The sequence below is a fragment of the Misgurnus anguillicaudatus genome, chromosome 7 (assembly GCF_027580225.2).
Source record: "Misgurnus anguillicaudatus chromosome 7, ASM2758022v2, whole genome shotgun sequence".
Taxonomy (NCBI): domain Eukaryota; kingdom Metazoa; phylum Chordata; class Actinopteri; order Cypriniformes; family Cobitidae; genus Misgurnus; species Misgurnus anguillicaudatus.
This window is the reverse complement of record NC_073343.2, coordinates 1-16,630: the sequence shown is the minus strand read 5'-3', so window position 1 is coordinate 16,630 and position 16,630 is coordinate 1. Positions and strand designations below refer to the sequence as shown.

Genomic DNA, 16,630 nt, shown 5'->3' with positions numbered 1-16,630 from the left:
TCAGGACCATGGTGTTACATGCATACAATGAACTACATTGCACAACACAGAGCTAAGGGCTAAAAGTACATTTTAACCTAGCTGCATAAAGTTCACAATTTCTTACTTTTTATAGTCTAAAAACATTTGAGGAGCATTTTGTGAAACCGAAAGGTTCTTCAGATGTTAAAGGGGTCATATGATGTGATTTCATGTTTTCTTTTGGAGTGTTAAAAGCAGTAAAGTCACAAAGATTAAAGTCTCAAACCCAAAGAGATATTCTTTAAAAAATCCTCACCTTCTTAAAACGCCTCATTCAAACATGCCCCCATATATCTGCGTCACTGTGTGGGAAGATTTGCATTACATCACACAAATGTATACGAAAAAAAGAGGGCGTGACTCTTATTCTTTTTTGTTAATGCATTTTCACCTTTAAAGCATCTTCAAAAGCCCAAACTGGTTCTTTTATAACATCATGCAGCTCCTTTAGTTTTAAAATTGTAAATGAAGTACACTTCATCTAATTTCAGTGCTCTATTAAAGAGGAGCTGTGACGATTGCTGACTCATAATGAGCTTATTCTTAACTGATTTCTGACTATAGCACGTTAACTGAAATTCCTGCATCTGCTGAGTCTGCACAGAAAAGTGTAGTAAAGAAGATAAAGATATGTGAAAATATGTGCAAAAAACTTATTTGGTTATTTTGGTCATTTTTGTCACAGGAAAGGGACAGGGTAACATATTTGTAGACAACGTTTTAAAGATAGAACAGATAGAAATGACTAAACGAAAACCCTTTCATGCATGACATTGTAAGCTACTTGACAATCTAAAGACAAAACTAAAATAGGAGATTAGTTTATTCAAATGAAAATTATTTCACACCAAGTAATAGTCTTTATTGGACATAACATCTATTAATGCTGGGTATGATTGATTGCTGTTTTAATTAAGGAAAATTCAAACAAATTTAAAATGAATGTGATCAGCATGTTTGTCTTCTCATTCGTTTGAGAATCAAAACACCTGTTACACAAAAACCAGAGCCATAGAAGGATAGAGTTACGTCAAGTCCGTTCACTCCAATGGAACGTTTTTTTTTACAGCAATGGCGGAGCACGGAGTCTCTCCAAAGTTCCCGGAAGTCACAGTCAGCTCCATAGAGTTGCATTAGAAAGATTGAATGTGTTGAACTTAATACAAGTTTTAAGACTTAATACGCTTGACAAATAAGATTGTATGTTAGCAATACATGTGAATCGAATGACTTTATGCATCAGTGTGTTTGTAGTGCATTATTTCTCATTTAATTAGTACATTTAGGGGGTGTTAGTAGAAAACGGGTCAGGCTAGGACAAGCTGTGAATAACTTTAGCAACACACAACAAACCACGAACAGCCTTGTATTGGTAAATTTTGTTTTCTTAATGCAGATTCATCCATTATTGTAAATATTGTGTAATTAGAGAGGCTAAAGAAAGTGATGGTGGTATAAAGTGCATATTTATGCATCAACGTATGGGTGGAATGTTTTTAACACTGTGGTTTTGCTGGTTAATAAATGAAATAAAATACATTTATTCATTAATAACTTGTCAAATGTATACTTACATAGTTAAGAGATTAGTAATCATTTAAAGTGATGATGATGTTATGTCCCATCAGATGTTTATATTAACAACAAAAAGAAAACTACACTAAGCCAGAAATATTATTATAATTAATAATAAATTAAAATAAATTAATAATAAAGTCTTTTTTTAATGTTGTGCTTTGTATATTTATAAATTAAACCAGTATGAGTTACATTCACAGCACATTCACTTTGTACATTATAAACAAGCATAACATTATAAACTTACATTAGTACAGTGTGATGCATTTTAAAGTGGCTAAAGGCAGCGTAAAACATGTTAACAAGCCACATACCAGCAGATAACCATACAAATGTTACTATATTGGTGGATTTAATTTGTCAAAAAACATTGTTTATATAACTACATATCAATACTACATTCACATTTTGATGTGATATAGAAATATTGTAAAAAAAAAATGCGTTTCTTGACTATAAATTAAGAAAAATCACAGCTCTTTGCCTCTAACTCAATGCATTTCAATGGCTCACTATGGGCTTCTAGGAACTAACTGAAGTCTCCGTGAATCACGTGACGGCCGAGCTTCTGGACTTCCGTTGGCACAACTCTGTTTCTCTATGGCTCTGACAAAAACAAGTTGCACAAGTACACAAAAAGAATATTTGTTATATTATATATTTTTTAAATAACATCGCTAAAAGATTTAATTAATCGATCCTTTTTTTATTACGTGTTGAATTTGAAAAGCTCTTTATATTAATCATGCATCTTACGCAAATTGCGCTTGTATAATGGAGAATACGCGACTGCGTCAGACTTTCCCTATCACATCCGCTTAAAAAGGTACAAACTAATCTTGTTTACATGAAATAAGCCTGCTCCCGAGCAGGTTTGAGCTTACGGACCTGTAGCTATGACAGCAAGTCTAGGATGAGCTTCGAAGAACCAAACGATCCAAGATCATGCCAAATCGTCAACAAAAAAATCCAGCTAACTGAGATAGCGACGTACGAAGAACGGGCCCCTGACGTCCCCGAAAAATTCTGGACAGTCCCGAAATCTAAGCTGCTGTCCCGAATCCCGCATTCTGCTCTAATTGTCCCGAAAATTATACTGAAGCAAAATCTTAATCCCGAATCCTGCTCTAATTTGCCCCTGAAAATTATACTGACGCAAAATCTTGAGTAGTTATTGTCTGATAAAACATACGCGAGGATTTTGAGTCATCCTGCAGCCAGCCCCCGCCGCCTGCTCATTGGCTGCAGCATCTTTGTTTTTTTATATAGGCTGTAGCCGCGCAGGACAGTTAAAAGTGCAGGCAGTGACAGTCAGTCGCGTGAAGGAATCAGATTGGCTGAGGGCGAGGCACTGTGTTAAAAAAATACTTCTATAAGTATTATATAAATTTATATGCATATGTCCTTATATTAATAAAAATATGATTGGTTCAGTAATTTTAGTTTGAAATTCATTGTCTTTCAAAAATTACTGAACCAATCAGCCAATCTGATTCCTTCACGCGACTGACTGTCACTGCCTGCACTTTCAACTGTCCTCGCGGCTGCTGTAACTTTCACTCTCTTAATCTACTCTATAAGTCAACAAGAGGACAAAAAGCTCATATTGTCTTTGTGCATATGGATGAATTAGATTAAATTAATAGAAACAACACAACTTTAAATTCACACTTGAGCTATAGCCTACCGTGGTTGTGGAGGTTCAGTAATTTTAGTTTGAAATTAATTGTCTTTTATAAGTACATTAAATAAAGAAAACTATTGGATGATCTAACTATTATTGTATGAAGTATAATACTTCTATAGCCTACGTATTATATACATTTATTTATATGCATATGTACTTATTAATATTCAGTTGGTTCCGTTTGAAATTCATTATATTTTATTATTAAATAAAATAAATAAATAAAACTATTATTGGATCCGCAAACCAACCCCCGACGTCTGCCCCCCGTCCCGAAATTCAGTCAATCTCATCTGGTCACCCTAGTTATTAGGCATGTTCGACTTCAAGAAGCGCTGCGAGAACCCACATCCTACGTTGATGACGTCAACGTATCGCGAGTCGAGAAATTACACGTAGAGTAGAGACCTAATTTCGAATCGCTCTCGCGGTACATTGACGTCATCATTCTGTCAGCGCCGCATGAAGTCGAACACAATTTGCGGGCGCGCGCCTCCGTCCCTTGAGTTCAAAATACTGGATTTAACCGATGTTTACCTCAGACGACAGTTATCGTTTTTTGTGATAAATTCTGAGGTAAGTTTTCATTAATTCCTGGTTACTTCATTAAAATAAGTTCACAGTAATGTTCATTTTGTTGTTAGTAATTCGATATGACTAAAATATTATGAACTTTAATGTTTACTGTTGATGTAAGTTAAGCTGGTAGTTTGACTGAGCTCGTGATGCAGATCTTTTATTTGTCTCTACCTTTATATAAAAATGTGTTATCCTCGTTCTTTAAATTTATTTGACATTGTTTAGTTAATTATAACGCAAGTTATTTCAGTTAGCGTTTGACGCGTAAATGTGATGTTATATAATACCATGTTATATGCCAGTATGGGCACACAGTTTATAGTAGAAGAATTTAAACAGAAGCCACCAATTCTGGTTTAACAACTATTGTATATTTATGATCACTTTTCTTTCAGGTCATTTTCTTGTTGTGTTTTGATGTTTTCCATTGGCTGAAGAGTAAGTATTACTTTGTTTGTATTTGCACCCAAAATAAGTAGGGATGCACCGAATCCAGATTTTTTAGGTTCGGCCGAATCCCGAATCCACCGTTTAAGATTCGGCTGAATCCGAAACCGAATCCTACTTGCATCCTTATTCCATTAACACAGTACAGCACATTAATGAAGTAAACAACGTCCACAGCAGTGTATTTTTCATTTTATTTAACTGTACATTATGCCAGGATGACAAGTTGGAAAAACTATTTTGACAATTACCATGGTAAGCCTATGCATAATGAAAGCGATGCGTTGCGACACGCTCGTTTTTCCAATAAGCAAGCAGCTCCGCGCTGAAAACCATATACAACTTTGAGTGAGAAGCTCCGCTCGTCAATGTCAGTTTTCACACGGCCGTCCAATTACAGTGGAGGAGGGGCGGGACATTACCACAGCAACCAACCGGCTCACAGCTGAAGCATCACACCTACCAAGCGCGCGGCTGAAAAACAGCTGGCATTTGGCGTCCTCAAGGTGTTTTCAGCCGTGTTTAAAGGTTTTGGTGTGTCCAGCTCCTAAGACTCACCGAAAGAAAAACCTCATCTCCACATCAGCACCCGATGTGTGTAATCAACGGCCGCGTGACGTCAAACAGCGTAGCGCAAGCCTAGGGTTCGGTTCGGTGGAAAAAAAATCTAGGATTCGGCCGAACCCGAACCCCGTCAAAAAGCCCAGTATTCGGCCGAATCCGAATCCTGGATTCGGTGCATCCCTAAAAATAAGTGCTCAAAAAGCTCTCCTCAATACAATGGATAAATAAAAAATATAACTACAAATTATTAACTACAACTATATAATCAGAGCTCACTTTGACTTGATGTACACATCAGTCTCATATAATGTATTAGATGATGCGTATAGTTTTAATAAAAAATGTTTTTTCTGTCATCATTTTATATTTTATTGTGCTCAGAACACAGCTCATTCACCCAAATCAAATAGGGACTCGCTGGTTAATATCCATCAGCTTTCTGCAATAAAATCCTACAGATGTACTCTTAAACAAAGACAATTATAAGATCATCCTATTGGATCCAGTTATGCAATAAAACCTACTTGAAATATTTGGAAAGAAAAACTAGTGCAGTATACATTGTATAAATTATAGTATCTTAGCACTTAGCACAAAAGTGGTCCCCATTGACTTGACCATAGTAATTTTTCCTACTATGAAAATTCAATGGGCCCCATTTTAAGAATGGACTACTCTTTAATCTTATATACATATATAGTAGTATTGCATCCTTCAAATATATAAAGACCTTTTAGTTTTATCAGACTTATAAAAGACAGATCAGCTGTACCGATTCTTTCGCAAAGTCCCTTTGCTTACATTTACAAGTATACATTTACTTATATATGCTACACCAATGTTATCTTGCACTGAAAGGTCTCAAATCAAGCATTTGAAGTATTTTAATAATTGGGGCTAAAAACAATGTTAAAATGTAGAAAACCCCTTTTATAATTAGTTACCTACTTGGATTAATCATGATTGACTTTTTGTAAAAAAAAAAACTTGTTTTAATGTTGATGTTTATATTGTTTTTTTATGTTTTCACTTAGATGCTGTGACAAAAAAGCAACCAGGACACCACATCTGCAGTGACAGAGAGCAGGATGGGGGAGGAATCAGAAGGCCCAGAGGATAATATCAACTGGTGCCCCTGAGGTGATTCAGATTGTTCTGTTTCTTTTGTTTAGTAATAAGTGATTTTATGTGATTTTGTAAAATAAAAGAAATTTAGTATTCAACCCACATGTTTTGCACATAATTTTTTATATTTTACTTCCATGTATTTACAGCCAGGGTGCCTATTTATTTCCCAATGTGCCCACAGTAAGCCCACACTCTGCCCACAGTTAGCCCACACTTTACCCAATGTGCCCACAGTTAGCCCACACTTTTCCCAATGTGCCCACAGTAAGCCCACACTTTGGGCTGTCCCACTGTGGGCCCGCTACCGGCGTAAAATGTGGGGCACGTTTGGGCCCCATAGTGGGACAGCCCACACCCAGCCCACACTTTGGGCTGTCCCACTGGGGCCCTATTGTGGCCCCATAGTGTGGGGCCCACACATGCCCCGCATTTCACCCCGGCAGTGGCCCCACCTGGGGCCCAATGGGACATGTTTGCTGGGAGGATACAGCATGTTGTATTTCTTATGCTTTGTCTTTATGCTATATAGTTTATTTTTCAAGAAATGCAAATAGATTTTTAACATAATTTCTCTCATCAGTAAGCATGCGTGACCTGGCAGCCCAAGTCACCAGCAGCTTGCTGAGTTTCCCAAAACTGACGATAGACGCTCTGGGAGAAGATGAAGTTACGCTTGACTCCGTACTGCATGGAAGATTTACTGTTGGTGAGTGTTGCTTTACCCTGATGGTATGTCTTAATGACTAAATGCTTGAACTATGGATATGTTGTTTGAATTGATGCATTGACAAATGGTGTTTGTTTGAATAATGTCAAACGTCTTTAAGTTTCTCTCAATTGTTGCCATCAGGAAAGAGTGGACTGGCCTGGCTTGCTTGTGGGCCCCAGTTGGAGGTGGTCCATGCAGTTACTGGCGAGCGTTTCTCTGCTTACCGCTTCAGCGGGGTGTCCGAGCACCCGCCCAGGGCTTCGCGTGGGTCTGGAGGAAGGTGAAGGCAGTATGTTGTGCCTTTATGATCTTGGCATCTCCCGTGTTGTCAAGGCTGTGGTCATACCTGGCAGGGTAAGTGTGAACAGCTCTATTGTGTTTTATGGATGAGTTTCATGGATTGCTGTATTTTCTTGCCTTAATGTTTAAAATGCAGAGACTAGGGCTGTCGCACAATTAATCGTAATTAATTGTACACAAAATAAAAGTTTGTTTTTGGGTATTGTTTTGTGTACTGTGTTTAGTAATTATGTATGAGTATATATCACACACACACATACAAGTGTTTTTTAAATATATACATAAATGTTTGTGTATTTATGTATACATAATAATTACAGAATTCACGCAAATATTAAGCAAACACAACCTTTTATTTTGTATGCGATTAATCGTTTGACAGCCCTAGCCGGGACCAGTGTTGGGGAAAGTTACTTTTAAAAGTAATGCATTACAATATTAAGTTACTCCCAAAAAAAGTAACTAATTGCATTACTTAGTTACTTTTCATGGAAAGTAATGCTTACGTTACTTTTAGTTACTTTTGCGTTACTTTTTCTTGGCTAAAGCTTGATCTCTTTCAGGCCTTGCAGGTGTTTTTATGACTGAAAAGTTCTGCATTCGGAAATTGCATATTTCATCACAAAAATGTTTAGCTCTGGCCTGCCACCTCAGTTTTTGACTCAAACTGTTTCCACATAGGCACAGAGAGTGCATACGTTTAGTTTATTTCAGTACATATTTTTTAATCAAATTAATTAAACTAAAAAAGTAACTTGAGTTACTTTTTTGAAAAAGTAACTTAAATATTAATGTGTACATTTAAAAAGTAATGCGTTACTTTACTCGTTACTTCAGAAAAGTAATATTATTACGTAACTCAAGTTACTTGTAATGCGTTACCCCCAACACTGGCCGGGACCTTTGCTTATAAACTATAATAAATTTAATAATAATGTGTGACACAACATAATACTTTGATTTATTATCAAATTAATATTAATTTCACATTATATTTCATTAATCTAACCACCCCAAACTTTCTTTGCCATTAACAAAGCTGACACTGTTTGTCAAAGCACCACGAAAACACTTACTGTTTTTGCACTGATATATGAAGCAATTAGACCCCTTTTATCAAACTCAATATAATACAATACTATGTATAGGATATTAATAGGCATTGCAGGTCTATAGATTATAAATGTGACTAATGTTATAATGGTTATAATTTCTATTAGATAGAGCAGAAGCAGTAAAAGTGCCTATCTTTCTATCTCTCTCTTGCTGATTAAAAAAGCTTAATCCACTCATTATTTCAGATTTAAAAGTCTACTTGCTGTCCCGGGGACAGACTTTACATTGCTTTGCGTCTTTTATATTCCGAGTCAGCTTAAGCTTTGCTCGTTCAGTGCAATGGGCTTGACATTAGCACTGCTTTTTTGCTACAATCTCTGTGCAAACTTAATATGGATATGGTTTTAAAAAAGATATGGTTTATTAATAATAAGATTATTTAAAAAATGTGAGAAAGCAAATTCAGCGAGTGGTCGTAACAAGAACCATCGCCATAGAAACCGGAGGCACGCTAAAACTGCACTCAAGCTTTAGCGCGGTAGCGCTCATGGCCGTTTTCCGATCGACTCAGGTTATACACACAATATTAATCAGACTTGGGACCCAAAGTAATTAAACTAGGTCCTAACCGGACCCGACTGACCATTTAAAATATAAACTTGGAAGAAACATGGAAGACACTGAGCTTGCTTCGCGTCGCACCCAATTCATTGAGAAACAGAGAGCACGCGAATGACACTCATAAGGAGAGACACGACGTGCTTTCACGCAAAATGAAGCCAACGTGTTGAATGCTCAGAGCACGTTATAAAACGTATTCTTAAAATCCACATTTCTGTTTTAATAAATGCTCAGCCTCATAGTAAATCATAGCATATTGTCTAAAACATTAGGTAGCACATTTGCGAACCATTAAAAATTAGGGTCGCAACGGCAGTTCAAAAGGTCGCATATATGACCATTTTGGTCGCAGTGAAGTTCCCTGCAGTGGAAAAGCTCCAAAAAGTAGGCTGACCCAAACCGTGGGGTACTATGCAATGAGAAAAGAGCCATTAGTGCCTATAACCAAGAACCAGTGCTTAACCATTCCACACCTGTTCTTGCATAGAGACTACTGTGGATGATCTCCTTGTCTTATACAGATAACAGCCATTGAGCCCCTGGTTAGCTATGGAGGGGCCAGTGCCAGCACACAGCATCTGCATCAGAGTCTACGTTGGTTCTTTGGAGTTGCTGCTGTTGTAACAGACGTTGGTCACGTTTTGCTGGTTGACCTCTGTTTGGATGACCTGTCTTGCAGCCAGAGTGAACTGGAAGCATCAGGTGAGATTGTGACAGATGGTGGGTTTTTTTGCCTTAAAAAAAGGCTTTATAATAATCTTAAATTATTTTTATGTATGCTTTGACACAGATTTGGAAGTGGTCAATAAATCTCCCTCTGAGATCCCACGCTTTAGAGAGGGTGCGATTCAGCAGGGCAGACACCTGTGCCTGCAGCTCAGCAGCCCCACAGATACAGGGGCAACAGCGCTGCAGTATATACAGCGGACCAACCAGCTTGCTGTAGGCTTTTGCTGATGGCTACCTGCAGCTCTGGAACATGAAGACCCTCAAAAAAGAGTTAGTGAAACTTCGTAGTACTTGTTGTGTTTTGTATTCTCTTTGTCCTTTTCATTGTACTTTAATGTAAACATGAACCTGTCCTCTTTTGCTTTCTAGATATCACTCACTGCTAGAGGGTGGCAGAGTGCCCGTCTACGCATTCACGTTCCAGGAACCAGAGAATGATCCCCGAAACTGCTGCTATTTGTGGGCCGTGCAGTCAGCACAGGATCAGTAAGTTTGCTGTCTCTATGACCAAGGACACAACCATCACATTCGATTTTTAGTGTGTACATTGTACCTTATGATTTGAAATTGTTGTTTCAGTGAGGGGGATGTGGTTAGCCTTCATTTATTACAGCTGGCCTTCGGAGAGAGGAAGTGTTTGGCTTCAGGGAAAAATATCTATGAGGTAAAATAAATAAGACTACGCAGTTCTATAATATTCATTTTAAATATACATACTTATGATATGCAAATTGGTCGCTGATAATAATTCATCTTGTAAAATCGAATGCTTAAGGTCTCGAATATTGTGATGAGCGATATAGTCAGGACCTGAATGGCACGACGTTCCCACTCAGGGCTCAAGCGACTAATACTCGTCTGATCGGTTGCCAGACTATAGAGAAGTTTCGTCACCATCCTGATCGGGATGACAGCATGAATGAAGGTTTGTTCATATTTATTGTTTTATTTAAGTTTATTTGACAGTGACAATCAGGGACATTATGCACCAATTTTTTTAAGGGGGCACAGTGTGCACAGCTAACAGAAATGTGTACATACATAGTGATGGTCGTTTTCGAAGCACTGCTTCATGAGGCTTTGAAACATTTATGAATCTTTTGTTTCGAATCAGTGGTTCGGAGCGTGTTTCAAACTGGCCCAAGTCACGTGATTTTAGCTAACGAGGCTTCATTCAATCCGATGGTTCACCACTAGGGGGAGTTGATCACAAAGAACCAGCGTCTAATATCACATTTATCCGATCTGACTCAGTGTTTCCCCTACCATTATATAAGGGGGGCGCCTCGCGAGGATTGGTGCATCTGATGTGTTTATTTTCACAGGATCCATTAAAAAGAGAGTTTTATCGAGGCCTAAGCCTCCCACACTCTTTAAAATCTCACAAGAAACAGCTTTCCAGTTGGAGTCAAAAGGTCCATACAACAGTCTGTGTATAAAACGCATACGAAGTTGCAATTCTGCTTTGCACATTGATAAGGCCTTGACCTCCTTCATCTTTGGATAAAAATAGCACACTTTGGGATACCCAGTGTAATTTTTCCCTAAAAAAAACTACCAGGACTTTCTAAATCTCTACAATTAGACTTAAAGGAGGGTCTAGACAAGCTAGGCGATGCCATAAAGAGGAGGCCACAAGGTTGTTTATAATAAGAATATGCCCCCTGTATGACATTCTTGGAATCAATCACTTCCATTTATTTAATCTTCCTTTAACATTTTCTAGAACATTGTCCCAGTTTTTCTTTACAATGGATTCATCTCCAAGAAAAACACCCAGGTACTTAAAATCTCCTTTAGACCAAAGTAAACCATTTGGAAGTTTTGGAAAACCCTTTAACCACTGGCCAACCAAGATAGCCTCACTCTTGGCCCAATTTACTTTAGCTGATGATATCTCATTAAAATCATTTAAACAATTTTCCACTGTGTCAACATCTTTTTGATCACTAATTAAAATCACTACATCATCAGCATAGGCAGACAGGGTAACATTTTTTCCAGAATAGGGTAAAACCAAACCTTTAATACTTCCTCTTAACTTGTGTAAAAGAGGTTCAATGGCTACAGAATATAACATGCCCGACAGAGCACAACCCTGTCTCACACCTCTTTGCACATCAAAAGGAGCACATAAGCCACCGTTAACCTTAACAATACTTTTTTTAACAAAATCTTGTGTGAATCCATATGCTTCCAGGGTTTTTAACAAATATACGTGTTCAACCCTATCGAACGCTTTTTCCTGATCTAAAGAGATCAGGCCCACATCAATATCCTTCATTTGTGCAAGTGATATATTGTCAAAAATTGATCTCTTAGGGATACAATATGTCTGATCAGAGTGAATCACCTGCTCCAATACACCTTCAAGTCTGTTAGCAAGTGCTTTTAAGGGTAGTTTATAGTCGGAACACAATACCGAAACTGGTCTCCAGGATTTTATCTCTGTAAGGTCTCCTTTTTTTGGTAAAAGGGTAAGAATAGCTCTGCGACAGCTCAAAGGCAAATATCCATTTTTAAAACTGTCATTTAAAACCTGGAGCAAATCTTCCCCCACCACTGACCAAAACGTTTTAAAAAACTCAACTGGCAGACCATCTATACCTTTCCAGGTTCCATACTTTGAAGTGCTTTTTTAAGCTCCTATAGACGTATTTCACCACAAAGGTCCTTATTTGACTCAGTAGAGACTTGAGGTAAGTTTTTCAAAAAAGAAGAATTAAAGTTGTCTTCTGTTATCAGCTCACATTTATATAGCTCTTTATAAAAACCAACAATTCTTTTACGAATTTCCTTATCATCAGTTAACATTCTCCCAGACTCAGATCTCAAAGAATGGAAAAATCTTTTTTGACCATTCTTCTTCTCAAGGCCAAAAAAAAAACATTTTGATGGTACATCCATTTCATCAATGCTTTGAAAGCGAGATCTAACCGATGACCCTTTTGCTTTCATTTCTAAAAGTTTATTCAATTTGGCCTTTTTCTCAGAAATACACCTTGTAAATGTCCAATCTCCTGTGGATTGTAGCCGTTCCTCCAAATTAATAATATCCATCTCTAAAACTTTCATTGACCTTTCTACATTTCTTGTGACATTCTTTGTATACTGCTGACTGATCTGTTTAATTTGGACCTTTCCATAGTCCCACCACTGTTGTATTGAGCTAAAGGTTGTTTTTGTTTCTCTAAAATTATCCAAAAAACCTCAAAAGCATCTTTAAAACCTTTATCACTTAAAAGCGCATTATTAAAATGTCAATATGCACTTTTTGGCTTTACACTAGGGCTGCACTTTTTCAAGTTTTTAATTAACCGTTAACCGACACCCTTAGCGGTTAATACTCGGTTAACCATATTATGCGCAAGGCAACCCAGAGATACAGACACACGAGAAAGGGGTAGTTATTAATTTTTCTTTAACCCTTATGTGTTGTTGGGGCCATTTTTGCATTTTTTTTGTCTTAATATGGCCACAACTTTCTCTGTGTTTCAGCAAATGGAATGATTTTTGGTGACAAATCTTATATTTACACATATTTTAAGAAAATGCTTTGAAATTTTTCAAAAACTTAACAATATACCGTGGGCAAATTTACTGCCCTTGCGTGTTGTTGGCGGCCAAAAAAGGCCACTAAATTAAACTGCTGTAAAAATGTATCGGATGAAATTTTTTTCACGTTTTTTTTTGCATAAATCTGTTAATCAACCTCAGTACTGATCAAAACTACCAAATGTTTGCAAAAATTCCATGATTTTGGCTCTTTCATTGCCAAGTTTATGAGTGGTGTCACTGATTTGGGGAAAGGAAACACACAAGATGACAGATTTTCAATATGGGACGTGACTGTGGACTGGATTTTCTTTTGCCTTTTTTACGGTCTTGGGCATGCCAAAGATTGGTAAAAACATGGGCTTTGATGCATTTTTAGTTTTTGTGCAGCATCAGATTTAATTTTTTTCTCCCTCATTTATTGTTTGTGGCCATTTTTTCCCCATTGAATTCCATTATAACAACATTTTTTGATTGCTGAGCCATGACACCTTATTACCATGCATTCTTGATTCTTTGTGGCTTTTCCTTTTGCAAAGAGGTAGAATTTGTCATTTTTGCTGTTGATCACCATGTGGCACCGTTAAACCTTTAGTGGCCTGTGTAAAAAAACAGAGCTTAAATTCTGGTTTGTACATTGAGTTATATGGACTATAAAACCATTGTGTGTGTACGAGTGTGTGTGTGTGTGTGTGTGTGTACGAGTGTGTGTGTGTACGAGTGTGTGTGTGTGTGTAGGGTTAGTGTTAGTATTGAGGAGAGAGCACCTCCCTCGCGCACCAGTTAGTGCTGCACTGGTGAGAGGGATTTAGTCTCCTGTAGCTGTCCCTCTAGACACAAATCCACAGACACCAGCAGACACCAGCAGCTCAGGAGTGAAGAGGGGAACATGCAAGTGGTGTACAGAACCAAAAAAAAGAACAGTCAGCACTTGTATCCGTTGTGGTAGACACACTTGCAGAGAGCACCAAGTAATATGCTGCAAGTCCTGCTGAAAAGACTGAACACACACACGTACACATATACACACCAAAAAATTTGTTTGATTGTTTAGTTCTTCATCCATCCTCTACTCTTGCTTCATTGTTCAGTTTATTTGAAGTTGTTTTTGCATTTTGGTTCATAATAAATGTTGTTCATAAATCTGATGCAGAGAAGATTTTTTACAGATTTTTCCACACAGACGCACACACATGCAAGCACGCACGCACGCAGACACACACACACACACACACACACACACACACACACTCTCTCTCTCTCTCTCTCTCTCTCTCTCTCTCTCTCTATCTCTCTAATATGCTGTTATAGTCCATATAACTCAATGCACAATCCAGAATTCAAGATCCCTTCCTGCACAGGCCACCAAAGGGCCAACGGCGCCACATGGTGATCAACAGCAAAAATGACAAACTCCACCTCCCCGCAAAAGGCAAAACCACAAAGAATCAAAAATGCATGATGGTAAGGTGTCATGGCTCTGCAATCAAAGGATGTTGTTGTGGTGGAAGTCAATGGGGAAAAAATGGCCACAAACAATAAATGAGGGACAAACAAAATTTGATCTGATGCTGCACAGGAGCTGGAAGTGCATCGGGGCCAATGTTTTTGCCAGTCTTTGGCATGCCCGGGACTGTGAGGGGGGTGAAGGAAAGTTCAGTCCACAGTCACTTTTTGTGTTGAAGATCAGTGATTTTGTGTTTTTTTTTTCTCAAATCAGTGGCATCACTTATGAGCTTGGCAGTTAGGGAGTTGAAGTCATGGAATTTTTGGGAACATTTGGTGGTTTTGATCAGTTCTGAGGTTGATTAACAGATTTATGCAAAAGAATTTGAAGGGAATATTGATCTGATGCATTTTTGCAGCCGTTTGATTTGGTGGCCTTTTTTGGCCGCTAACAACACGAAAGGGTAGTGAATTGGAACAAGGCACAAGGGTTAATAACTGGTTGGACCACATTTAAAATGAAATTAATTTATAGAAATAAAACACAGTGGTAAGGACAGAGCAGCTTAAGTATGTCACTGACTTTTGCGTTCGTGGGGATGGTAGGCTGGGCTCCGCGGCCGCCTCTCTATGATGCCCGGGTGTTGGCTGGGTTTGTCGCGATAGTCGGTGAAACGATGATTGCCGGTGCTTCAGCCTCTTACCGGTTGGATCACTTGCCCACCCCGACACCGTCTTTCACCGTCGTTTTGATATTTTCTTGTAATTAAATCATTTAGCTTCGTTAGAGAGAGCAAACACTTATAACTGAATGTGTCTGCTGCATGAATTCACAGCGGAGCTGAACGCGCGTCACGTCACAAAGCAGCAGGTGTCAGATTTAATTTATTTCTGTCAGAGTTTGCGAGGCGAGCTGAATGACCAGACGATAGCAGAAGCTGCGTGCTTACTCGTTTTTGTTATAATGCACATATATGATGTTTAATATAAGCGAGATAGTTTGTTGTATTTTTTATCAAGAAAAATAATAAACCCATCATTCAAGCAGCGCTTTATGAAGGAGTAGCTGGTTGCACTGCTTGGAACTGGCGAGTTCTGCGAGAATTACCTGCGCACATTGACTCAAGCACTTAATTAAACCAGCTGTTTATTCATAAGCACGCAAATTCATACGCGATTTAATGCAGCTTTTCTTTGTTCGCTTCATATTAGAAAACTGCTACTACTTGTGGACATTACAAATGTCTGGGAGCGCTTTGGCGGTCTCTGGTGGTGCAAAAATGTATTACAACTAAATTCAATGCACGCCATTGATGCCACTTAACCGAGCAAAATGTTTCACTCGGTTAAACAATTTTTAACGGTTAATCGGTTAACCATGGACACCCCTACTTTACACAGTTCAAAAATAAAGAGCACTGAACCATACAATGATCAGAAAAGGTTACAGGAATAATACAACAACTTTTAAAAACATTTGTCTGATGTTTGAAATAATAAATCTTATCTAATCTTGCCAAAGATACAACTTTGTCACAAAAATGAGACCATGTATACTGTCTGCTATTCCCATGAAAAATTCTCCATACATCATTAAGCTCATGAGTTTTAATTAGTTGTATAAGCCTTTTACGTGATGGCATATGAGGTTCAAGGTGATTTCTGTCAATATTCTGCTCAGTACAATTAAAATCACCACCAAGAACTAAAAGTCATCACTACTACAATTTTCCAAAGCTAAACATAAAGTATCTAAAAAGACAATTCTTTCAGCTGATGCAGTTGGAGCATATACTGAAATAAAAACAAAAACTTCATTTTCAAACAGTCCTAATCTTTAAAATTCTGCCTTTTAGAATTTCTTCCACATCATAAGAAACCGGAGTAAAGTATTTAGAAAAGAGAACAGCAACCCCTGCACTAAGTGAATTTTTGTGACTCAAAAAAGAGAGCCCCTCCCATTCCATAGCCCAATCTACTTCATTCTGTGTATCACTATGTGTCTCTTGCAAAAAAACAACATCAAAACGTTTTTGCTTAACCAACTCATAGATCTCTGCTCTTTTTTTGCTGTCCCTTGCTCCATTGACATTCAGGGATGCAATATTAATATTACTAATATTAAAGCTGCGGTCGGCAACTTATTTGATCATATTCACTGAAACCAACACTATTCTCCGATAGAACAACATAAATTAGACTGTTTAAGA

The 16,630-nt window shown here is 37.9% G+C and overlaps 1 protein-coding gene across 1 annotated transcript; it reads left to right on the top strand.

The window, feature by feature from the left end:
• Nucleotides 1-3,141: 3,141 nt before the first annotated feature.
• On the top strand, nucleotides 3,142-13,104 carry LOC129415003 (protein ELYS-like). The gene is made up of 10 exons (XM_073869190.1): nucleotides 3,142-3,862; nucleotides 4,261-4,303; nucleotides 5,911-6,016; nucleotides 6,585-6,710; nucleotides 6,855-7,067; nucleotides 9,212-9,392; nucleotides 9,481-9,689; nucleotides 9,789-9,905; nucleotides 9,999-10,083; nucleotides 10,195-13,104. The coding sequence occupies exons 4-7, from the start codon at nucleotides 6,666-6,668 to the stop codon at nucleotides 9,645-9,647; spliced, it is 606 nt and encodes a 201-aa protein (XP_073725291.1). The 5' UTR covers nucleotides 3,142-3,862; nucleotides 4,261-4,303; nucleotides 5,911-6,016; nucleotides 6,585-6,665; the 3' UTR covers nucleotides 9,648-9,689; nucleotides 9,789-9,905; nucleotides 9,999-10,083; nucleotides 10,195-13,104.
• Nucleotides 13,105-16,630: the final 3,526 nt, after the last annotated feature.